The sequence below is a fragment of the Rhinolophus sinicus genome, chromosome 1 (assembly GCF_057876585.1).
Source record: "Rhinolophus sinicus isolate RSI-liver-muscle chromosome 1, RSI-T2T, whole genome shotgun sequence".
Classification (NCBI taxonomy): Eukaryota; Metazoa; Chordata; class Mammalia; order Chiroptera; family Rhinolophidae; genus Rhinolophus; species Rhinolophus sinicus.
The window spans coordinates 42,725,430-42,751,733 of record NC_142501.1 but is presented as its reverse complement, the minus strand read 5'-3'; the positions used below and the strand labels follow the sequence as shown (position 1 = coordinate 42,751,733).

General features: G+C 37.1%; 1 protein-coding gene across 4 annotated transcripts in view; it reads left to right on the top strand.

Annotated features, from left to right (window-relative positions):
• DENND5B (DENN domain containing 5B) overlaps positions 1-26,304 on the top strand; it is a 152,745-nt gene that overhangs the window by 45,254 nt on the left and 81,187 nt on the right. For 2 of the 4 annotated variants that reach the window (XM_019736890.3, XM_019736908.3), the window contains exons 2-3: positions 18,227-18,292; positions 21,263-21,372. In XM_019736890.3, coding sequence (XP_019592449.1) covers positions 18,227-18,292; positions 21,263-21,372 — 176 coding nt within the window. The remainder of the gene's footprint in view (positions 1-18,226; positions 18,293-21,262; positions 21,373-26,304) is intronic. The other 2 variants (XM_019736899.3, XM_019736918.3) reach the window with 1 other exon arrangement.

The following is a 26,304-nucleotide window of genomic DNA, read 5'->3' as shown; positions in this document are numbered from 1 at the left end:
TTATATATGTCATATTTATTCTCTTGTTCAGCTCTTTTATCCTTTTAAAAATGGATTGTTTGCCTTTTTAATTATTGATTTACAGGAATTCTCTAAATATTCTGGTGACAATCCTTTGTCAGATATAAGGACGTTTGGTTTTGAAAATTAGAAAAATATTTAATTTAGAGGTGTCAGGATTCTTTGGGGATCAAAGTGATTGGTCAATTTATTATTGGCAGAAATTGAATTCTTACTCTAAATCTAGGGATCTAGAAGAAAATTAGGGGATATGATATGTGGGATTTATCAGTTACTTATTGCTGTGTAACAAACTATTCCATAGTGGCTTAAATTGCCAGTGACCTACTAGTTCTTATACCTGATTCTCTGGGTTGGTGAGATGGTTATTCTGCTTCACATGGTGTCTGCTGGTGTCACTAATGTGGCTGCATGTCCAAGGTGGCTTTTCTCACTTGCCTTGGATGGCTGTAATGGCTAGAGGGCAGGTGGGCCACTCCCCTCTTCTTCATGTTATCTCATTATTCAGTAACTTGGCCCAAATTTCTTTAAATGGTGGTTAGATTCTAAGAAAAAGCAGGAGCTGCAAGAACTCTAAAGGGCTAAGCCTAGAATTGGCGCAGTGACACTTCTGCCACATTCTACTTGTTAAAGCGTCACCAGACCAGTGCAAATTCGATGGAAGAGGTGGCATACACATACAGGGAAGGGAAGAATTTTTGGTGGCCATCTTTTGTGACATTTTACCACAGGGAAATAGGTGCTTAGAATTTTCTAATAAAGAATTTCATTAAAAATACGATAATTTGTAAGTTATCCCTCTGTTTATTGTTAAGCATCTTTCCAACTTTTTAATCCATGCATTTGTTTATCCCTTACTGTATACATCTTGCCACCAGTATTTCTAAGACATGATTCAAAATTGGGAATTAAAAAAAGTCTCAGTAGTTTTCACTTAAAAGACAACAAGGAGGCTTACTAAGCTATTACAGATGTTAATTAGGATTCCTTTTCCTTTAATATGGTAGAAAGAATGTTATGGTGCCACTTCACTGATGAACAAAATGAGCTTAATCACATCCTAGGAGTTAAGTATTCTGACATTATAATCTCTTTTCTCAGAGCCTGTCACAGCAGTCTTAGGACTTAAGCTGTATTTCTGGACAACATTACAGGACCACGTGTGTCATCTGCACACAGTGAAGAAAAATATGGTGGTTTTGGAAATCCTGCAGTATGTTTTTCATCATACACTTTTTTCATTTTAAAAATTGAGGTGAAAATTCACATAGCATAAAGTTAACCATTTTAAAGTGTGCAGTTTATTGGCACGTAGTACATTTGGTACATTCACAATGTTGTGCAGCTCCTTCTATACTTTTTAAAGAAAGAGTTTATTTTCAGGAAAGTGAAGAACAGTAAAATTATTGCAAAACAGACTGATAAGGTGTCCAAACATTAACTCAGAAATAGCATGTCTGGTGGAACGTATCAGAGATGCGCTGCCTTACACTGGGGCCACTGCTTTGCCACTTAATTGCCAGTGTCTGGTCAGCAGCAGGATGGCCTAAGCAATCTCGTCGCTTCCTGTCAGCTTCCAAAATCCTCCAAAATCGCAGGAATAGATAACTTTTACCTTCCTGCTTCTTCTAGGGATGGTAAGCATCCTCAGGGAATCTACCAAATTGGCCCCCAACACCCCAAAACTTGGGAGTTTCACAGACCATTCCAGACCTGAGAACAGCCTTTTCCCTGGGAATAGGGACTATGGCCATTCATTAGCTTCTCCTGGTCCTTTTCCACGCCTACAGAATGACTGACATAAGGTGTCCTAAGGGCCGAGGCCACCCTTCATAAACTGGACATTTGGTGCAGGCTCCATGCGGCCCTTCCTCCCTCCCCCCTAAAAATGGAAAGGTATTTGATATTTTTGTCATTGGTACTTAACTGAGATCAGAAAAGAACTGAGCAGATGTAGTAAGTTACTAGAGACTTCAAGATGCTTTAAAAATGTTTCTTACACTCTCCCTTACACACCTCCAACAGTCTCAAGAATTAACTACCACTTCCCTTGACCTAAAAAGGGGTGGAGGGAATGGGGAGGAAGGAGACATCTGTAAAGGAAAAGAGATACTCTGTCCAGAAGAATTGATCGTTTCAGCAATCCATCTTAATGAGTAGAGTGGGATAGAGGACAAAAAAAGCAAAAAGATTAAAGAAAAAATCTCCTTAGATACTAGTATCCCAGTGTTTTTTTTAACAAGATGTTGAAAAGGAGTCCTGTTAATTATAGGATACACTAAGAATAATGTTAGCAACCTTACTAATTAAAATGTCATACCAGTCATAACTTGTTTGATATTTCCTTCATTTATGATATGAAGATCTGGTTATCTCCCAGAGGGAGGTGTATTTAGGACTGCAGGGAACAGTGAATCTCAGTTCCCAATATGGGCATGCTTTCCTAAGAAATTTCCTAAGGTAATTTGACTCTGATTTTAGCCTGACATGATCATATTAGAGCCAAACGCTCATAAAACTTGACTCCAGTGTACAATGTGATAGATGCTGTAAAGGGACTTTAGAGGAGTGCGTCTCACTTTCCATCGCAGGAAATGGGGAAAGTTCCACAGAAAATGTAACACTGAAATAGGAGCAGATATTTGCTAAATTGGCATGGATTAAGGGGAGGATGTCTTAAACTGCGGGGAAAACACTTGGAAGGCAGAAAGGGGTAAGAATATGACAGCAAGTAATTCACTATAGCCAACATGGCAGAGAAGAGGAAGAGTAGAAAGTAAACTGGAGAGGTAGTCAAAGGCCAAACACAAGTTTTATGTTATAAGCTAAGGAATTTGGATTTTTATTCAGCTGTAAAGAGCCACAGAAGGATTTTATGCAAGGGATTGAAATGATCAGACTAGCATATGAAGGTCTTTTTGGCAGCCGTGTGCAGGCTAGATTGACGAGACTGTTAGGAGGACAGAGTAATCTGGGCCAGGGATGCAGCACCTAGGCAATGCAGTCCCTTCTGAGGAATTGACAGAGAAACTGACTGCAGTAATCTGAGGCTGTGCTGCTCAGTATTGGGGCCACTTAGTCGCTCGCCATGGCTATTGAGCCCTTAAAACTTGATTATTTCAAAATGAGATGTGCTGTGGGTATAAAATACTCACCAGATTTGTAAGACTTATAATAGTATCTCAGTAAAAATTTCGTATATTGATTAAAAGTTGAAGCAATATTTTGGATACATTGAGCTAAATAAAATACGCTATTACAATTAATTTTTCCAGTTTCTTTTTACAGTTTTAAAAATGTAGCTACTAGAAAATTCTAAAGTACATATATAGCTTACATTATATTTTTCTTTTTTTCATTGATGATTAAATTCATTTCAGCGCAATTACTTGCCTTTTATGCTAGCTGTTTGATTAGAAAGTGTTTCACTTTATTTCATAATAAGTGCCTGGAAACTGTGATAATACAAAATTGTTTTCATATATTTGGGAAACAAGGTTGAAAAGTTCGATAGGACCTTATAGCTAACTTTATTAATAAGAGCCTCAACACACAATATCTGCAGGAAACTGGCTTTTGCAGATGAGGTTACAACGTGCGTTGAAATCTGTAAGTTGGATAATGTTCATTCTTCTGCAAATAAATTATGTTTGCAGTGAAGGTTACCAAGCTGATGCATGGATAAGATTGAACTAAAGAAAAAGTTTATTTGTAAAACATTTTTTGAGACTTGGTAAGTGTTGTCGAAGCACTCTAAAATTTATTTTGCTATGCTCCAGTTGACAAAGGCCAAGAAATGCCTGTACCGGTAACTACCATTGCTAGCAAACAGGGATGGCTGCTATATCAAAAGTTCTATTTACTAATGGGTACAGGGTTTTGTTGGGGGGTACTGAAATGTTCTAAAATAAAATTGGTTAGTTGTGATGGTTGCACAACTCTGTGAATATACTAAAAACGACTGAATTGTATACTTTAAAAGGGTGAATGTCAGGGTATATGAAATATATCTCAATAAAACTGCTTTAAAAAAACTCAGTCTCTACATGCACATCTGTTACAGTCACTGACATACTAGGCATTTAAAGAGGATTATGTGAGCAGACACACAAAGAACAACATGTTCAAAAATTACTGTGATCAGACAAAATGGACTGCCCTTTTTTGGGTTCTGTGCCAGCCCCACAGATCTGGTGTTACTTAGGGAAGCCTCGTGGCCTTCTTTGGCAGGTACTTGTGAAATTATTAAACAATTTTTAACTGGCTAATGGTATTGAAAGATTGAATACACTACATTCTCATTCAAGTTCTAGTAGTACAAAATGAATGTGACACACCGAAGGTATAGACTGAATCCGTTAGCAGGTAAGCAGAAAAACAAATTATTCCAATATTCACTCATTTGATGTTGAGGAATTTATTTTTTAACAAAGTTTTTCGATAAAGTTAGAGTTGTTTATGTCTACTCTGGATGTTGTTAGGCAAATCTCCTGTTTCTTGTACCTCCAGTTCACCTGTAGAAAATCATGCCATCTAACTTTTAAATACCCAAAGAAAAGCTGTACAGTGCTTTCGGCTACAGAGAGTGGCAAAGGATGCATTTGTTTCTTTCCCATTTTCTATCATCTGAAGTAAGTAACATTTTCTGGTAGTCACCAAGCACCCATCATGCCAGGAAGAAACAAACACAGCAATTTTGGTGCATCTCTTTTCTCCCTAATCCTCTTTCCAAGTCATTTTCACAGAAAGCCAGGCACAGAAAAGAAGCTGGGCCCCAGATTTACTATCAGCAGTAAAATGCCTAGATTTGCACACAGCGGTTGCATTTTTCTTAATCCCTCTCCTGAACAGCGTTGTTACTCGGCCTTGCTCTATGCCTGCTTTCAGCAACCTTCCTGACACAGGTTTAATGCTGACTAGTCCCAAAACAATTCTAGGGCAGGGCTCCCTGCCAGGATAAAGAGTGAACAAAATTGGTTTGCACACAGGCCAGCTGCAGTTGCTGCAGCTAGAGTCTGTCAAATGCGGACCATTTTGTTGTTTACCAAGATGAGGTTAAATTTGCACAGCATGAAGCAAATCGGATAAAAAAAAAAAAGGAAAAAAATAGAAAACTAGCTATGCTAGTTGAATATGATGCAGTGAGTGTGGAATTCAGGTGATTTTAAGTTAGTTTGAGAAGGGAGGATAGTATTGACCCGGTTTTACTATAATATAAGACTGGGTCTTATACAATAAAATACAATGCAATATAACATAACATAATACTGGGTCTTAGATAATATAAAATAAGACTGGGTCTTATATTAATTTTTACTCCAAAAGGAGCATTAGAGCTGATTGTCCGGCGAGGTCTTATTTTGGGGGAAACATGGTAGTACTGAAAGCTTGATTAAAAGCCATCTGAAAGATTTGTTTGCTATAAATGGGGATGGGAGTAGATGGACTGCATTATTTTTTAAAGATTATTCAAATCTAGCATGTTATCAATTGCTCACTTATGCGGTGTTATTTTCTAAAATATTTGAATCGGATTTTATGTGTTTATAGAGTGTTCTCATATGGGGACTTTTAGTCTAAAAGGTGAAGATGAGCTATGCGATGAGAGAATCCGAACCTAGAGGTCTCTGACTCCCCAGGCTCCCTTTCCCTACCTCTCTTCTCTCAGCACTGCTCCCATTGCAAAGCCTACTCACTGATCCTCTTGGGAAGCCACGCTAATGGTGCAAGACTGAGGGAAGGAGCACGCACCCCCACACACACTGAGGGGGGCGGGTTGCAAGGGCACAGTAAATAGCTGAGGGTAAGAAGGAGAGATAGGAGGGGAAAGGGGAAGAGAAAAGGAAAATACGGAGAAGAGAGTGTGAGACAAAAAGGCACAGTGAAGGATGAGCTCCATGGGATGATTCTCGGAAGTCTCACCTGACTCCCAGGGCCTCTGGCCTTCACCTCCCAGCCCTTCATCAGCTGTGTATCCAAGAGCCTCTGAACTTTATCTCCTTTCCTCTCTCCCCTCTGACCTTCCCAGACCTTGTCCTGGGTCATTCAGAGCACCCCTGCTAGTTTAGGGCTAGGAAGATAGGGAGACAACCACCTTAAGCACCGGTAACATTGTCCCTATGGGAAATGAATTCTCTTACAGACCAACCTCTGAACATAGCCATTAATGAAAATAAGGCTAGTAACTGCAACTTGTGTTTAGAGACGGATCCTTCTTTTACCGACTGTGCACTTGTCATTCAGCACCGTGCTGTACTTTTCACTGTCCTTCAGCTCGGCTAAGATGGTTTGTACCTTACTCTCAAGACCAAGGCAGCAACACGGTACTGACTCAGGACACAGCAGTGTGGTCAGGACATTAACTCCTCACAGGCTGGAGGGAACTCGCAGGAAAAACAAGATCTGCCTATACTAGATACAGAGTGGATAGGGTTTAGAGAAAAGAGGCATCAGTGTGGGCTGCACTAGGGTAGTTGACAAGTAAGATTTAAGCAGCCTTGAAAGGTAGGATGGGCAGAACGAGGGCAGGCCTAAAAGGATTGGCGAGGGCACAGGGGAACTGTAATTCTACCTCTAAAGTTTTATTTCTGTTTTTAAAAATTGTTAGGCAACAAGTTAACATTTGTTGAATTTGGGCAGAAGATAAGTACACAAAGGTGTTCATTATTTCTGTTCCTCTTTTCTATATGTTTGAAATGTTTTCTTAATTATAAAAAGTGAGATAAATAGCCCTAAAGCTGAGCAGCACAAAAGACAAAAGAAATTGAATATACAAATCAGTAGCCAGCTCTTGAGTAGGCAAATGATAATGGTGGTCACTTATTTTATCAGGGTCTTGAAGGAACACGCACAAGTAATGTCTTTTTCTGCAACTCAAGAACTGAAAAGTCACTAAGATCATCCATAATGAAAGATCAAATTAATGAAGACGTGGACAAAGTAAAATAGACCAAAGCTTCTTCACGGCTTGGGCTTACCATCTTTTAGGCATCAGATACACTAACACAGAAATTATGCTGTACATCATTAGAGGAAATGAATGTAAATAAATGACGTATTTTAGTCCATATCATCAAAAGGAGTTCAGGAATAGTGCACAAGAAATAGGGGTAACATGAACACCTAGTTTTCACACCTGTATTTCTGTGTGAAAAGTAAGTATAGCATTATTTTTCTGGAAGAGGGGCTTTAAATAATTTATTTAAATTCTTCAAAAATATACTGCTGTTTAGCCTCTCTTTTATGATATAATTGTCTCTGTTCACCAGCTTGAATTATTCCCTTCCTAAGAATTTCTATAAGCACTGAGGGAAAACCATTACTAATAATTTTTCTGTATTCCTAATATGGTTGGTTAAGCTTATACCAAGAACTGAATATATTTGTTGATTGGCAGCATAGAATTTTGAACAGTCTACTCATCACTAGTAATATTGTGTTCCTGGTGAATAAATAAGCTTAATCTTAGTGCAAAAAGTGGTTCTATGTAACATAGTTTTCTAAATCAGTCTACTGATTACTTACATGTAACTGAACGAAGTCTGAATTTGTTGGATTTTTGTTCATTCATTTGTACAAAATGAAAAGGCCTTTAAAACTCATCCAGAAGCACCTCAACACCCATTAGGATGGCTACTATTAAAAGAATAGAAAACAGCAAATGGTGAGGACGCGGAGAAATTGGAAACCTCGTGCATTACTGGTGGGAATTTTAAATGGTTCAGTCACTATAGAAAACAGTATGGTGTTTTCTCAAAATAGAATTACCATCTGATCTGCAATTCTGCTTCTGGGTATATATTGCGAAGAACTGAAAACAGTCTCGAAGAGATATTTGTATACCAATGTTCATAGCAGCATTAATCATGATACGAATAACATGGAAGCACCCCAGGTATCCATTGATGGATGAATGGATAAGTAAAGTGTGATTTATACCTACAATGGAATATTACTCAGTTTTTAAAAGGAAGGATATTTTTCAATATGCTACAACATAGATGAACTTTGAGAACCTTACACTAAATAAAATAAGCCATTCATAAAAAGATACTGTATGATTCTTCTTATATCAGGTACTCAAAATCATAAAGATAGTAGAATGGTGGTTGCCAGAAGCTGAGGGGGTGGAGGGAATGGGGAGTTATTGTTTAATGGGTGTAGGGTTTCAGTTTTATAAGATGAAAAGAATTACGGAGGTGGATGGTGGTGGGTGGTGATGGTTGCATATATGAATATATTTAATACCACTGAATTGTACACTTAAAAATGGTTAAGATAATAAATTTGATGTGTATTTTGCCACAATAAAAAAAAATTGGAAGAAAAACACTTACCCTAAAAGAATGTGACTTACAGTATTCTCTCACATAAATACAATTTTTAACAGATATTTGTGGCAATGAAATTTAATGTAAGTATACCTGCAAAATTACAAGTATCTGGAATGGTCTTGCAGGAGCACAGAATCCATAATGCCACTTCCCAGGTTATTTCTCAGCTATTTCTACATTATAGTGTAAAAGAAAAAAAAATACTTCTACAATAATAGCAATGGTAATTTTAATTTATAATTTCAGTATAATTATAATTACAACTCTTAAATTCTTACTGAATGACCTTCATGCTATAAAGCTATTATTCTGGACTTTGTACACACAAGATAAAAATCTTTACACACAGTCAGTAGCAATCCCATGTTCTTTCAATTAGCCCATGTTTAAACTTATTCATTTACTTAGTAAATGGTCCTTGAATTCATTTTACTAGGCACTGTGTAGGCCTTGGGGTTCAGTAGTGAACAAGATAGCACTCTTACTCATAGAGCTGCAGGATTTTCCAGAAGAAATGACTATAAGCTTAGATCTGAAGGGTGGCCAAGAATTTGTAGGTGGGATGGGGACTGGGGCCGGTGGGGGGGGGGGGGGCAGCAATACTAGAAGAAAGAACAGCATATGTAAAAGGCTAATTTGAGAAAGCACAATGCATATGGTGAACAGCTAGTGGTTTCTGCATGGCTGGAGTACAGAATACAAAGGATATAGAAAATTCTACAGGAAGGGCTAAGGCATAAGCAGTCATATTATGAAAAATTTTGAAGCTATGTTAAGGAATTTGAGATTTATCGTAGGATAATGAAGCATTATTGAAGGGTTTTGAAGGGGAGTATCAACAGATTTGTATTTAGAAAGATTTCTTGGCTGCATTATTAAGTAGTAATTGGCAGGAATAAGCCTTGAGGCAGTTAAAACAGTGATGACATTTGTAGTAATTCTGATGAGAGATGACATTGGATATGACTAGCACAGTGGGAGCGGGATGGAGAGAGTTGGATAGATGTAAGGAAAATATGTGGTTGGGGCAGCCAGTTAGCTTAGTTGGTTAGAGCGCGGTGCTCTTAGGTGGGGTTGCTGGTTTGATCCGATCCTCACGTGGGCTGCTGTGGGCTGCGCCCTCCACAACTGGATTGAGGCAACTACTTGACTTGGAGCTGATGGGTCCCGGAGAGACACAATTAAAATAAAAATAAAATAACATTTTTAAAAAGTTTTTGAAGGAAAAAAAGGCAAAATAGGGGGTTAAATCAATAGGATGAAGTGATTGATTAGACGTGGGGAGTAAAGGAAAGAGTAGTGAAGGACCACTCCAGTTATCCGACTTAGTCCCTGGCTGAATAGTTGTACTACTCATTGAGCAAGAGAAATTAACGGGTGGGGGAGTGGAAGTAATTCCCTCTTTGTTCTCTAAGAACTCTTCCTACTGTGAGTCCAAGAATTTTGATTCTTGACTAAGAAAGCTCATCCTGTATCCTGCAGATTAGACCATTTTTACTGCCACTTTTATAAAAGTGGGGAGTAAATATGTCATTCCTGAGATGTCCATGTCCCTGGTTACTCACAGACTTCAAAGTAATAGTTAAGATTCATTGTTAGAGCTCATTGGTTTGTTAAAGTAGAGAAATTATTGTTTTCTGTAGGCATGTATAATTTTGTCGTTACATATAACTGTTATATAATAACCCTTTATAGTCAATATAGTCATGTGTTAGATGACTCAAAAAGTAGCTGTAATGATGACAACCACTGTTGACAACCACATCAAGGCCAACAACATAAATTAATATCTAAATAAATTAATAAATGTTAAAAGTAAACATTTAATAACTTTCATACATTGCCAGTGGGAAAGCAAAATGGTACAACCTGGAAAACAGTGTGACAGTTTCTTATAAAACTAAACATTCTTCACCATATGATCCATCAGTCACACTTCTTGGTATTTCCAGAGGAGCTGAAAACTTATATCCATACAAAAACCTACACAGAGATGTTTCTAGCAGCTTTATTCATAATTGCCAAAATTTGGAAGCAACCAAGACACCCTTCAGTAGGTGAATGGATAAATAAACTGTGGTGCACCCTTACAGTGGAATATTATTCAGTGCTAAATAAGCTACAAGCCACAAAAAGACGCGGAGGAACCTTAAATGCATATTACTAAATGAAAGAAGCCAGCCTGAAAAGGCTTTATACTATATGATTCCAACTATATGACTTTCTGGAAAAGGCAAAACAATCAAGACAGTAGAACGATCAGTGGTTGCCGGGTTAGCAGAGGAAGAGGGACGAGCAGACAGCACAGAGGATTTGTTTAGGGCACTGAAACTATCTGTACCACACTGTAATAGTGGATCAATGTCATTGTACATTTGCCCACATCCCTAGAATGTACATCACCAAGGGTGAATCCTGTTGGAAACTATGGCCTTAGGGTGATAATGACGTGTGGATCATGTTTTATTCAGGGTTACCTTTTATTCAGACATACACACGTGCATGCACACACAAATGTTTTTTTTCCTGGCTTTTACAATATTTGTTGGAAATACTGCCTATGTTGTCTTACATAAGTAACTCTAGGGCATTTGTTCCACCTACAAGTCAGTACCTAATAATAAATTCATATTACTGAATAGTTTGGTGGGATTTTTTTTAAATGAAAAATTGATGCAAGCAAATGGAGAACTGACTGTAAATCAAGGACGCTGCTAAGCATGCTGGCTGTCGTGCCCAGTTTTCCTAACATTTGAAGGAGGATTTTGAAAAAAACCTTTGTAATATTTATGACATATTTTTATGACATAACTTTACTCATCATTGCCGTTTTCCTTTCTGGAAAACACAGAAAGACTCAATACTTTACTTAAGATCACACTTGGCTTAGTCATCATTCTATATTTATGCTCCAGAAGCAGAACAGCTAAGATTCATTCTCCACAGTATGAGAAAATTGAACCCTTTTCATTACAGAAAACACTTTGTATGGTAAAAGGGATTTCTTCCATTCCATTTTATTTTCCTCATTATTTTTCAAGAGAAGGGAGAGTAAATTCCAGGGTTTGACTTGGGTGAATCTTGGTATTATTAATTGACACAAGGACTAGAGGAAGAAGGGGTAGCTTGAGAAGCATCGAAGGAGGTCAGTTTAAGATACCTTGACTTGTTACAGCTGGTGGTAAAGATTTCCGATAGGCACTTGGAAAGGCTGACCTGGAGAGAAGAGTGTATATTTGGAAGTCATTAATATAATTTGGTAGTGTAAGCTGTTGGGAGTGTGTAGAGTAAGGAAAAATGAGCAGACAGAACCCGGTGGAACACAAATATGCGTTTACAAGTATATAGGGGGCAGTAGAAGAAGAGAAACGTACGGAGGTGACTAACGACCAGCTCCTTTAACAACTGCCCAGCCCATAAGAATTGGTAGGAAAGAGAGAATACCAGCTTGGATATGGGCAGCTGAACTTCCCAACCCCAAATCTTGTTACCAAGATTCACCTTCCACTTGGGGTTCTCACCAGTCATTGCTGCTGCCACTATGCTGGTCTTGGGGAATGCAGCTGTCTCTTTACTGTGCTGGCCTCTTATTTCTTACAGCTGAGAGTGTAAGACTTCATAAAATTCTTACAGATAACAGAAGGAAATCATAAATGGGAAGTAACATAACCAGTTTAGGGAAACATCTGTGTGCCTGCTTTCATTGTTCATAGAATCCATTGATCCTTTGCCACCCTTTACAGAGTTGTGTTCTCTCCCAGGTGGAGAATTGCTTCCTTGCTAAAACCAAGATCTGCCTCCACATGACAGATTTTTTTTTTTCTCCCACAAGTGAGGAGAGTCCTTAAGCATGTCTGGACTGCTTGTACAAGGCTCAAGGGTCTAAGTTCCATGTCAGTCTAAGTTCCATCTTCCATGATTTCTTTTCAGGTCATAAGATGTATTTCCCGAGATGGTTGACAATGGGAATGTCCACCTCCTTCAGGAGAGGCAGTACCCTCTGCCCACAGGGTATGACCTTACTCTGTGGACTCATATGGCTAACCATCTCAGAATGCGTTTGTCCAACAAAGGAATAAGATAAACATATATTACGGCAGAGGGACTGTTGCAGAGATCATGGAGGTGAAAGAACTTGGAGAGATTGGTGTCACAGAACACAAGGGAGCAAGGAGACTCAAGTGTCAAATGCTATAGAAAGGCCAAATAGAGTGAGAGATGAAGATGGTCTTTAGATTTTTTTAAATTAAAATTGAAAGTCACAGTGATGCAGAGAGACTTTAGGGGCTGTTTTGGTTTAGCAAAAATCACATCAACCGAGCATTGTACCAGCTTCAGGTAATTGTTGAAATAATAGTACTTCCATTTGAGTCTTACAGGAAGATTGTCTTCCCCAGTGAATCCTGTTCCGGATACTGTTTTGCTCTATTTAACTTATGCTAGAATGATTTTTAAACCATAAGGCAGTAGCATTAGAAAAACAGATGTACCCCCCTTTCTACCGTGTAATTTGTATCTTTGCTTTACAGAACTTTGTCTCTTATGCAGGATTTTTTTTGAAGAGGGTAAGAGGAAGAAAGTGGTATCCTTGTATATGTTAATTGGCACCCCTGTGTAAACTAAACTGAGTTACTTGTGTTTCTGACTTCTTTTTTTGTGTGTGTGAGCATATTGGCAGCACAAAGTAATGAATGGAAATGGAGGGAAGGTCTACTTTAGCTCCATGCACATAACTGCTTCTTTGAGTCAGCAGCAGAAAAGTTTCAGTTTGAATCTTCTTAGAACTCTAGGTCTATAGTATTACTTTTTAGTTATAAATATTTTATTGGTAGATGACTTTCTTTTGTTCCAGAAGGTAACAGGTGGCCTCTAGGATTTTCTTTAGCAGAAAGTAAGCTCTTTAGCAATAGGGGAAGATTTGTTCTATATTGTATGATAAAATGCAACATGAATAATAATATGCTTTCCCACGAATGTTAGATAAATGATTCTCATAGAGGATAGATATCTAATAATACTAATAATAACGCATTGTTACAGTAATAAAATAATCAGTATTTTATATATGAGGGAAACTTTGCTCAAAGAAGTTGTGGTTTGTCCTAGGCTACTAGACCTCGGGATATTCAACTAGAACTAGAACCTTATTTTCTTGGCTATCATTATACGAAAATCACTTACATATTCTTCAGAATAAGAGCAATCATTTACTAAGCACTGAAGAACACATGGTACTTACTAGATTATTTACCTAAAAATTATGGACCCTTTCCTCTTAGGAAATTCATATCAATTACAATATTTTGCTGACTTTTTAAAGTTATTTTCTTGTTTCATATTTTATTACAAAAGGGATAGTATGGTAAGCGTGGGTTAGGAGCAAAGTGCTTTGTGTATTCCTCATTATCAGAGGACTGTATTGTAGATCCTGGATTCGTTGTTAGGTTAATTTTGCAAATAACTAATCTACTGCTGTGTTCTATGCTTAGTGGTACGATGCATGGTGCCTGGTTAGAATGTGGCTGGTCTTTGTCCTGAATTCCTGGCACAGGATGGGCACACTGGACATTTACTTGAATTAGTTAGTTAATATCGCCTGTCTTTAAAAATCAAAACAAAAACACTTCCCTTGACGCTATATTCTCTTTTAATGTTACCCATCTCTTATCTTTCTAGCAAAACTCTGCAGAAGAGTTATTTATACTTTCTGCCTCTACTTCCATATTTTGTTGTATTCTTTCTTGGAACAACTTCTCATCTTTGTCAAAGTACTGAGGAAACATTTTTTACTCAGAATATTCTGTCCATATTTATTACCTCTGTGTGTGTGTGTGTGTGTGTGTGTGTGTGTGTGTGTGTGTGTTTTAACTTTCCCATTAGAAAAGGAACAGAATGAAAAAGGGACAGGACAGAAGAGATTGCATTTTTAAGCTTCCCGTCTGTCTTCATTGTTCCTATCAGCAATCTTTCTTTGAAACATCTAGACTTGTGTAGTATCCTTCAGGGACAGCAGGATAGGAAAATACTGTGACTTGACCTTGTTTTGTGGAGAAATACCCTGGGCAGAAATAGGCTTTGGTACAAATGGGAAATGTCAACTAATGGTCGTAGGTGCCAATTCAACACCAACAGGAATCCCCAATTTGGATTGCAGTGAAGAAAGAAACTTTATTCAGTGCCAACAACTCAATTGTGATACAGCTCGGCTGTGGAACAGCTCAGTAGTGTCACAGTTCAGCTGTGAAACACCATAGCAGTGAGTAGGCCAGGGTGATGCCCTTTTTCTGGCTAGACAGCTCTGCTCCAGTGAGATGTCTTTGGTGTTTCATCTCCAACCAGGGAAGCACAGTCTTCAGTCTTTGATAGAAAGGGAAAGTGCACTCTCCCAACCAGAGGGAAGCTGACTTATATAGACAGAAGTACCCACCCCTGGTCCCTGATTGGTCTGTCCTCATGCAAATGAGAACTCCAAATTCTTGTAATTTGATTGGTCAGGATGGAGCTGCTCTGATTAGTCAGTGAAGTTGCTGATGTGGATATAGCTGCGTAGCTCTGATTGGACAAGGAAAGCCTCAGTCCTATTGGTTGAAATATTAGGTTGGTGCAAAAGTAATTGCAGTTTAAAAGGTTGAAAATAATTGTGAAAACCAGAATTACTTTTGCACCGACCTAGTGCAATTCCAGGAACTCCTTTATAAGGGCTGGCTCAGACAACAGGAGCACAGTGCAGGTAGGCAGTTCAGTGGGGGAGGTAGGCAGTTTAGTGCAGGCTTCTCCCTGAAGGGTGGTTTGCCTGAGAGGCCCTGGTTTAGAAATGGCTGCTAGAATCTGCTTTTAAATTTGAGTCCAGTTAGCCACCAAGTGCCCTTTCTGGTAGGTATCTTCTCTCTTACTGTTCACAATAATGAGGGAGGGAACTCATTGAGGCCCTAGGAGTGGGAAGGTTCAGAGGAGATAAGTGAAAAAATATATAACAGGGCCTCTCAGGCTGAGACCGAGCTCCAAGGTTCACAAATCCCTATCTACTTGCAACTGCAAGCACAGGAGCTGGGGGTAGGGTCCCTATGTTCCAGTGGTATTTGAGAGGAAGGAAGCATGGGTCTACCAAAAGGCCAGCTCTCACGTTCTCAGCCACAGTGAGAATAGGTGTGTGCTTGGTATTCTAACATCTACAACACGGTAGCAGACTCTTAGTATTATGACATATTTCAGATACTTTATGAGAGTTAAGAAATTTTTGGAGTTCAGTCCTTCTAAAATTGCCCATACATTCTGGTATTTTAAGTAAAAATATTAGTAATATTTCTTTTTTAGTTACACATTATCTTTTAAATATACATGCTATAAAGTTGATTTGAAATCCAAATTTGGTCTGATTGTGAATCACATAGCTTTGCATGAAGCAGATGCACTGCACTGGAGATTCTGTGAATTATTTAGACCATAGTTAATTGGACTTTGGTAACCTGGAGGCAATGATAAAATAATTGAATCTCTAAATTTGTTTAAATGGTTGTTGCTTATGTATAATTCTCTGTGTAACTGGCCAGAGTAAATTGACCTGGAATAGCTTTCATATTTCTTTTATTTTTTTCTGATAAAACCAGAAACAAGGGCTATGTGAAGTAATGGAACTATTGGTAAATATTCCTGGTGATACCCTGAACACAACCAAGAGTTTTCACCTTAATCAAAGCAGAATACACTTTAAATAAGAGCTAAGCAGAATCATTAGACCAATTAATGGATTAGTTTCCCTACTTTGAGTCTTATTTTTGTGAGAGTGATATTAGTGTTAGTTGCAAAGTTCATGCTTGCTTTTCCAAATGGGGAGATTTTTGTGTCATGTTCTAATACTATTCTACTCTATTCTAATGAGTAGTTGTTATTCCTGCAAACTAGAAAGAAGAAATACCTGTACTGTATATTTAATGAGTGAGGTCTGCTTCTCGAATTCTGAATTCTTTCATACTTGTCCAAACTGTAACAATTGTGTGCCTCCCAGAAGTGTGCAGTGTCCTGGGGGAGTACTGACCTGTGTCCCCACTTGGGCACCCTCAACCAGGGACCTTGCACACTGGGTGTGTGGCGGGGCTGTTCAGAGGTCTGTTGGGCCTCTGTCCCTGATGATGGGTGTCAGTTCACAGTCCTAGCTGGCCCTAAAGATCCAGATGACTTCCTTGATGATTTCAGGGTGCCTTTAGTCATTTATAATTAATCAGTTCCTTTATTCCTTCGGTATAGGAGTTCCATAAGCAACTTTTCCTGGTCATTTAGAACCACACATTATCATTATTTGACTCTTTACAGGAAAGACTCTGATATCTCTTTAAAGGTGTCTAAAAGTTAAACAAAAGCTCCTAGACACAGACAACAGTATAGTGGTTACCAGAGGAAAAGGGGGAGACGGTATAAGAAGGTAAAGGGGGGTCAAATGTGATGGAAGGAGAGCTGACTGGTTGGTGAACACACAATGTGATATATAGATGGTGTATCACAGAATTGTACACTTGAAACCTATATAGTCTTGTTGACCATTGTCACCCCAGTAAATTTTAATAATAAAAAGATGTCTAAAAGTTGTAGACATTTGGGTAACCCATAAAAGACATCCAGAAGTTTTAACACTCTTCCAAGCTGCTAAGTTACAGAGCTCTGGTATGAATTTTTTAATAGCCTGTGTCCTCATTGTAGTAAACTTTCCTCCAGGAGTTGTTGACATTTCCTAGTTTAAAGTGCTTAAGAGGATAGTTCATTAAGTGGAATCACAGTACAGAGCCGACTTTAGCTTATGTTTGCACAGTGATTTACAAACGATAAACTACTTGTAAGATTTGGGTATAATACATGCTTTTGTCTTCACCTTAAATAATGGAATGTAATTTTTAAAACAGACGTGATTTTTAGAGCAGTCTTAGCTTTACAGAAAAACGGAGAAGATAGTACACAGTCCCCATATACTGTCATAAACACCCATTCACACATGTACAGTTTTCCCATCATTAACATTTTATAGTTTTATGGTACATGTTACAATTAATGAATCATTACTGATACATTATTGTTAACTGAAGTCTGTCCTGTATTCAGATTTCCGTCATGCTTATTTAATGTTCTTTCTCTGTTGGAGGATCCTATCCGTTATAGCACATTACATTTAGTTGTCATGTCTCCTTAGGTTCCTCTTGGCTGTGACAATTTTTCAGACTTCTCTTGTTTTTGATGATCTTGACAACTTTGACAGGTATTCTTCAGGTATATCGTAGGTTCGTCCTCTTGGAATTTGCTGATGTTTTTCTCCTGATTAGACTGGGGTTATAGGATCATATGATAAGACTATATTTGGCATTGTAAGAAATTGCCAAACTGTCTTCCAAATTGGCTGTACCATTTTGCATTTCCACCAGCAAGTTATGAGAATTATGTCACTTGCATACTTGTCAGCATTTAGTATAATCAGTGTTTTGGACTTTAGCCATTCTGATAGGTGTGTAGACATTGGAATGTAATTTTTAATTTAGCCTTACTATCATATTTTGTTATATCTGACTATAGAAACATTAGCTTTCTCCTATACTTATCTTCAAATTAGCATTAAGAATATGTGTGATTTTCCTCATATGAGTAACTGTTACAGATGTTTAAATAGCATTTCACTTATAGTAAAATACAATTACTTATTCTCTTTGCTTTCTTATTACTAATAGCTATAAGCTGTATACTATTGGTGTTAAGATACATTCCATTGACATTAATGTTTCATGTTTAATTGTTTGTTTAATTTTTTTATTCTCATTTTCCATTCTTCAAAGTCATTTTTGCTTTTTTGTTTATTTGTTCATAAAGCTTTTTTGTTTCTGTCACATATGTAGTTTTATACCAATGGCTAGAAGCAGATCGTCATGGCAAGAGCCAAGATGCTGCAAATACAACTTCAGGTAAAAATAAAAATAAAAGTCGAGGTTTTAGAAATCATTATTTTAATTCACCCCAAGCCCATCATAATTGTTTATTCAGTTTTGCTTAGGCAAAAAAGGTATTATTTTGTATTTCTGTTCTCTCATCTGCATCTTGATTTTCATAAAGACCACATTTGCTTCAAATCTTTAAAAAAATTATTCATGAGTTTTTAAGCTGTCTTGGCAGATATGTCCTAATTTCTTAGTAGGAAAGACTTCATTGCAGCTTATGTGTAGCAGGAGGTTACTTGGCAATATTACTTGGAATTAAGTCTATATGTAGTTATAGTGGGAGGTATTAATATTTTCACAAATTCATAATCCTTGTTCATTTCAGGATAATGTTTGAAAGGTGGATTTTTAAGTAAAGGATGCTTATATATAACTTCCATATCCTCAGAATCCAAATTCCTAGACTGATTCATTTCTCCTGCTAAGTCCTACCAATAGATTCTAAGTTAGAGGTTTGTAAAATATGGGCTCAAAATAAGAAGATAGGTTGTTCTCCCATTTTACATCTCTAAAAGTCATCTCCAAGATTTTCTTCTTTGGCTGATACTGGTAGGAATAGCTGCATCCATTCATTTCTAAGGCTTTAACAGTGTTATCAGAATTTTTACATAGTTTTTTCTTCCCATAATGTCCTTCAAAATAATATTTTCCCACCCCGATAAATTCTAATAAAAAATAATATTTGCCAAGACAGCTGTATATATAGCAATGATCTGTCCTATTCTTGCACCCCCCACCCCCGCCTTTTTGGCAGTCTGATGGTGCTGGTGGTGGTTGTGGTCGTGATGGTGGTGGTGGTGGTGGTGGTGGTGATGGTGATTCTGTTTTTCTTTTGTTAGATTTGTGTTTCTGTTTTGTGGGTTTTTTCGGTTTTTTGTTTTTGTGAACTTTTTTCTTTCTGGAGGTGGTTTTCCTTCTCTCTCCTGGTTGATTCATTGTGCCTCAAGAGGGTGTGGTGTTCCTGAGTTTAACAGAACAATTATGTTGAAAATGGCACTCTCATGACTTTTCTGATTTACCTCCTGTCCCATTAATAACTTGATATATGAATGAAGATAATGTTACTATTTTAACCAAACTCAGGCAGGAATTCATTAAAAGGTAAGTGTTTGAAGGAGTTATATCCTGCGTTATGTTCTCTTTCATCTGCCCCACAGTGTTTCCTATTTTGTTTACATTTATGGATGACAAAAATAAGCATTTCTGGTATTTGAGGATGAGCGAAGGAGAGAGTTTTTTGATGGCTGTTTATTTTCTAAGGATATCCTGTCGCTGTGTCAACAGCACAGTCAGTGGCATAGAACTTTAGAATAAGGAAGAAGTTTTGCTTTGTTTTTTCTCTGACTTAAAATGAGGTGAAAAGTAACCTTTTTTGTTTGTTTGTTTTAGTGAAGAAGTGAATAATCTAAAAATCTTAGTGTTTGCATGAGAATCCAGTATCAGCTTTAAAGATATCATTTATCCTTCCTGAAATGAACCATTCTGAACCCTGACTCTTTTCTTCAGACATATTGACTCATGGACAGTTTCACTTTTTTCCATTGACTTTTTGATGTTTACATATCCTAGAAGCATAGTGAAAAAAATTGATAAACTTTTCTTAGGGATGCCTTTGACAGTTTTTCTTCTAGGAGTGAAAACTCCCTGTCTGTTAGAAGATGGAAATGCGGGGGTAGAAAGATACAGAGATGAAGTGCTTGCCTAAATATGTAAGAGGAATCCAAAGGAAAATGATCATTAGCCAAGGTCTTAAATTAGAAACTGTAGGTTACTTGCTGCAGCAAATCTATTTAAATTATGTCCCTTTATTCAAAAGAGCTTCTGTGTATTTTATATTGCAGTCTTCAGCAAGATTTTAGAGTATGACTTTTCCGCCCTCTGTGAACTGTTAAGTTTTGCAGTAAAAGGTGTTTTAGGATTATCTTTTCATAGTTTTTTCAAAAATGGAAACTGAGTCTAACTACATGTCCAAGAGTGACTCATAAATTGCTTTATGATATTTTTACTTGTATAAATACTGGTAAGTTGCATTCATCTTTTGATATAATAGCTCATGTTTTGTGCTTACTAAGTAAAGTTATTAAAAAGTAGAAAAAACACAGGAGACAACATAATACTGCTCCAAGGTATTCTCATTCATCAGTCTCAACTTTTTGACATTGAGAATTTTAAGATCCATCCACATTAAAATATTATGAAACTAAGGCATTTGCAGGTAACAGGTCTCATGGGAGTTAATTTGGTTAAGGAGACAAAGAACTGAGCTGACAGCTCTTATTAAATGTTCTTATATATAATAATCGAAGTATAGCCTACTTTTCTTTCCAGAATTTTGACAGATGTATTTGGCTTAAAATAGCTTGTTTCTTTTCAGTTTGGTGTGTTAGACGTGTTTTGTCTACTAAACTAGACAACTCAGTAATGACGTTTCTAATTCTATTAATTCTATTACTTGTAAAAGCCTGGAGATGCAGTCATATTTATTAGAGAATTTTGTGGAAAGTCGAGCACATTGCCTCCTTTGGGCACTGCAGCACTGGGTTGATCTACGTACAAAATTTCAGGATCATAGGAAGTATGATTAGCTTAATCAGGAATGTTTCTTTAATGTTTCCAAATGGATTTTTTAAATCACCACGTATTGAAATGAGGACAATAATTAGGTTACAGCATGGATTATTTTAGCATATCTGATTTTTAGTATCAGTTGTCTAGACAGAATTTTAAAATTCAGATTCTGAAGTTTTAAATGCAGATCTCTTATTAACAGTTCCTTTTCAGTTGCCCATTGAGAATTTTACAAGTCAGACTGTTAAGAAGTAGAAATTGAATCAGATTTCAAAATTATCAGTTGACTTAGCTACAAAATAAAAACAAAACTATGACATGCTTTTGAAAAATTCTGGACATTAACTAATTATTAATTATTTGTTATAGGTGAAAATTTTGACCAGAGTCCTTTGAGAAGAACATTCAAATCCAAGGTTCTGGCCCACTATCCTCAGAATATAGAATGGAACCCTTTTGACCAAGATGCAGTGAATATGGTATGTGCTTTTCTTTTCCCCTTTAGCCTCCTTTTTATGAAGATGACAATAGTGATTATAGTTTCAATGTCCTACGTTATTTAATTTAATCCTTTAAGTAAACAGTTTTATAAGATGATATCCTCATTTACAGATGTAGAAAATGAAACTCAGAGAAGTTCGGTAATTTGCCTATGGTCCCCATAGCTAATAAGTATATACAACGGACCCTCCAAGTCCATTTTCTTTTCCTGCTCTTAAGCTGTGTTGTGAGTTTGTGTTAATTAATACATGATTCTTTGATAAACAGTGCTATTACTTTGTTTGCCTGGAGAAGATCCTGATGGAAGGAATATGATTACAGATTTTATTTCAAGGAATGTTGTATGATGGGCCTCTAATTTATCGTATTCACAGAGTAAAGAGGGACAGGAACTTCAAGGCATCATTTAGACGTTAGTAGGAATTCGTTTATAAGGAATTTGAATTAATGTAATGAGTTACCAGTGGTGATTATAGGTCCCTTTAGAGATTCTTGGACAAAAGTTGGTCATAGTTTTCAGATCACTTAGGAAGGGTCCTGCTTATAAGCCTGGATAATATTTTGGACTTCCTTGAACCTCTGTGATTATAAAAATCAGGGGACTCCAAAGTGAGCAAATCATGATAGACACAGAAATTATTAAATGTGGGCTGAGATGGTGTAGTTCTTTCTGAGTATTTTCAAGGTAGAGTCCAAACATCTCATTATGCTGTGAAAACTATAGGGGAAGAAAATTAATGTATGGTAGATGCCTGCTAACTACTTCATGTGTGTTACTTTGACATGCATGCTTATATGTACCCAGTGAGGAGTCTTACATTTTATAAAGATTGGGTTACTTGCCCAAAGTTATTCAGTGAGTTTCAAGTTAAATCCAGATCATTTTTACTCTCTAACTCAATTTTTTTCCTACCAGCATGCTGCCTCTCCCAAAGAAAAACTCTGTGACTTAGTTTTGACCCACACCAAAATGATATGGGTCGCATTGGACCCATTGTGGTATTTGTGTTTCACAGTAAACCCATTCCAAACGGGGCTTGCTCCCAGGAGGCAGTAGTATGGTAATTTTTCTAAGGACAAATGCCTAAGCCACTTGGCACTTAGATTCTTTACAGAGCAGTGTTATTTCTCTAAACTGCTACCCAATACCAAAACAGTCAGAAATGCCATTTTGTTGGAAGTTCTGTGGGACTCAGCCTCAATTTTGGTGAAGACCGAAATATAGATATTAAGTAGATCACAACTGTTAGTTATATTTATGAGACTTGGAGGAGTACAGACAAGCTTCTGACTAAAATATTCAACAAACAGCAGTGATAAAAAAATAATTTATCAGCCACTTATGTCAGCAAATAAATGGAAAGATATTAAAGAAAAGAGTGTCAAAATGAAGCAATGGAAAAATGGATAAGAATGTAAATAGATTATAACACTTCATCCTCTTAAATTAGTAAGATATTTCAAGGCATAACTTATTCTGTAAGAAATCAGAACAGTGTCCCGAAAAACTAGGTTCCTACTATAATATGAATCCAGAGTCATTGGGAACCAACTGCCACACTTGATGTGTTTTGTTTCTTTTAGTCATTTGAGTGGATTAATAGTGAGATATCCATGATAGCTTTTTTTTGTACAATTCTGTATTACATCATCTATAAATCCCATTGTGTGTTCATCACCCAGAGTCAGTTCTCCTTCCATCACCATATATTTGATCCCCCCTTACCCTCATCTCCCACCCCCCCACCCTCCTTACCCTCTCGTTCCATGATAGCTTTTACTTCTGTCTGCAAAACAGTAAGTTTTAAAGCCATTATCTGCTTCCTTGATCTGTTTTTGGTATTTTCTTTACCCCTTTCCTCTGAGATTATTCTGCGTAAGCAGCAGAAGTTTCCCTCTGTTGAGTAATGCATAGGTGTGTGTTTTGATGGATAAGCACCACACAGCATTTTGTTTATTGCTGCAAATCTGAAAGCATTTGCTGGCACTCCTTGAAAATCTCTGAAAAGGATCCCATTAAATTAGTCTGCATTTGGGTCATAGATTTACTGCTCTTAATTTCCTCTTTGATTTATTAGGAAGTGCCTTTGTATGAAGCTTTAATTTATTCGCACCTAAAGGCATAAAGCTTTGCTCTTTCTCTTAGCAAAATCCCTCTCCAACAACTCGTTGCCTTCTGTAGTATCAGTCATTCCTCTAATAAGAAGCAGTGGTGCTTTGAAATAAGGGTCCTTAACTTCACAACAAATTAAGTACCCCAAAGCAATGAACTTTGTTAAAAAGAATTCCATATGTATGAGTGCAGTGCAAATATAATAGAACATATATATATATATATATAAACATATACATATATGTATACATATATATATATATATACACACACACACACATATATATGGGTGACAGGTGACATTGTTTCTGAATTAATTGCTTTTTATGTCTCTTTTGTTTGCTGATTCAGAGATTTCTATGAAAAAATAAATACATGGAAGAATAATAAAACAGAGAACAATACAACAATCATATACCCACCACCCAGAACTAGCACATGTCAACATTGACAAATTTGCTTCCGATCCGTACCTTTCCCCTTAAATGAAACAAAGCATTGCAAATAGAGCTGATGTTCTCCTGCCCTTCCCCCTATCTCAGATCTCCCCCTATTTTGAGGTAATCTGTATCGGCGTCCGTGACTGTTTATGTAATGTTCTAGTAGATAAACCTTATCCTTAAGAATGTACCGAGCCTGGAAATTGTTAGGAAGAAAATATGGTTAGTACCTTTTAAGTTACATGAACTATAAATATTCTGTTTTGTATATCTGGCCTAAATGAAACATTTAATATATGATATTTCAGGTAATTAAAAGAGTAATAACTATTACAAAGTTCTTTATAATCTTCAAAGCTCTAAGTTTGCAATTTACTATTTGTTTTGATGGGTGGATTAGAATAATGAGCAAAGAGTAAAAGGGTAAACGGTTGGCTGGAGAAAACCTATTTTGATGCCCATCTTGCAAGATTCAAAAGAAAAAGAGCACTGTATACTTTTTACAGAGTCAGCAAGAATTTGAAACACATAAGCCTTAGCTACATTAATACCGTGTTTCCCCGAAAATAAGACCTAGCCAGACAATCAGCTCTAATGCATCTTTTGGAGCAAAAATTAATATAAGACCTGGTATTATGTTATATTATATTATATTATACTATACTGTACGATACTATATTATATTAGATCTGGTCTTATTTTACTATAAGTTACTATACTTATAGTAACTTACACTTTTACTAAAATTACTGTATTAATTTTTGCTCCAAAAGACGCATTAGAGCTGATTGTCCAGCTAGGTCTTATTTTCGGGGAAACATGGTAGGTTTGACATTAGAATGAAAGTAAGCACTCATTTTGACCCAAATTTAAGTTTATTCTCACATTAAACTCACAGGAATGGGGTTTTAATCCCATCATTCCTGGAGGAGCCCACTTGTTTCCTTAACAAAGCAGCTAGAATATTTCATTGACATCTCAAACTCAGCATGTCCAAACTAAATTCACAGTCTTTCCACCAACTTCCGTCAGGGATGGTACAACCATCTACCAGTTGCCTAAGCCAAAAATCTAGCGTCATCCTTGAAAGTTCTCACTTTCTCACCCTTCCCCACATGAGTCAGTTATCTGTCTACTTCTCTCTGTTTCTGCAGACCCACCTTAGTCCAACCTGTCAAGCTCTGTCACCTGACTCCTACAGTAACTAACTGGCCTCCTGCTCCTGTCCTTTCCAGTCTTCACACTATAGCTTCTGCCTGTGCCGTCTCTTGTCTTGAAAGGCTCTCCCACTTCTCCTTTACCTACTGAATTCTTCTTATTGACCCTTCAGATTTCATTTTAAACATGATTGCCTCAAAAAGCCGTCCCTGAGTACTACCTTCCACCACCCTTCCAACACTCAGGCAGGTCTCCTTAGATTCTCTTAGCACCTTGTACCTTTTGTAACACTTATCACAATTGCAGTTATAATAATTATGTAGCTAGTTGTCATCTTTGTGTCTTCTACTATAATGTAAGCACCATCAGGACAGAACACTCTCTCTTAATCATTGCGATAGCCCCAGCTTTGAACAGAGTAGAGGTTCAAGTCATTGAATAAATGAATGTTTGCTTGTTTACAATACTTCCCTTCCCCATCCTTGTCTATTCACACCTGTACTGCAAAACCATCTCTTAAGCAGGAGTAGTTAGGTGCTCTCTCTTCTCTATTTCTATAACATCTTGAATACATTCCATTGCAGCACTAAAGGATACAATATTTTGTATCCGTTAATTTATGTGTCTTTCCTATTAAGCTATGAGCTCCCTGAAGTAAGGGATTATTTTCATAGTTGTCTTTTGAGTTATGGAGATCTAATGCAATACGTGGTCTAAAACAAATGTTTTTTTAAAGGAAGAAAGGAGGGAGAGAGGAAAAGAAGGAAGGAAGGCAAACTGAACATCTCTTTGAGAGTTTTCTGAATAATTTCTCTTTTGTATAATAAGAGAGAGGGCATAGAAGTCATAGAAGTATAGAAAATGGAAAAAGGAATTGTTAAAATTCTAGCTATACTTCTTGAAAGAGTCTCTCGAGAGATGATGAAGACATTTAGTCACTCAAACCAGAAGAGACACATAGCATTGGGAGCCCACTTTGGCTAAAGTAATCTGATTACCAATGGCAATCTGCTCAACAATGACAACTCTAAATTTTTAGTTGTTTCATTGTGGGAAAGTGGGATGGGAAGGGGATATTGTTAGTAAACAGCAATATTAAGGGATAACTAGTGGTTGTTGAATGCCATGGTGAGCAAATCTTGATTTATATCTCAGGTGTTCTGAAAAATAAACCTGAGAATTCTTAAAACAGTTCTCAC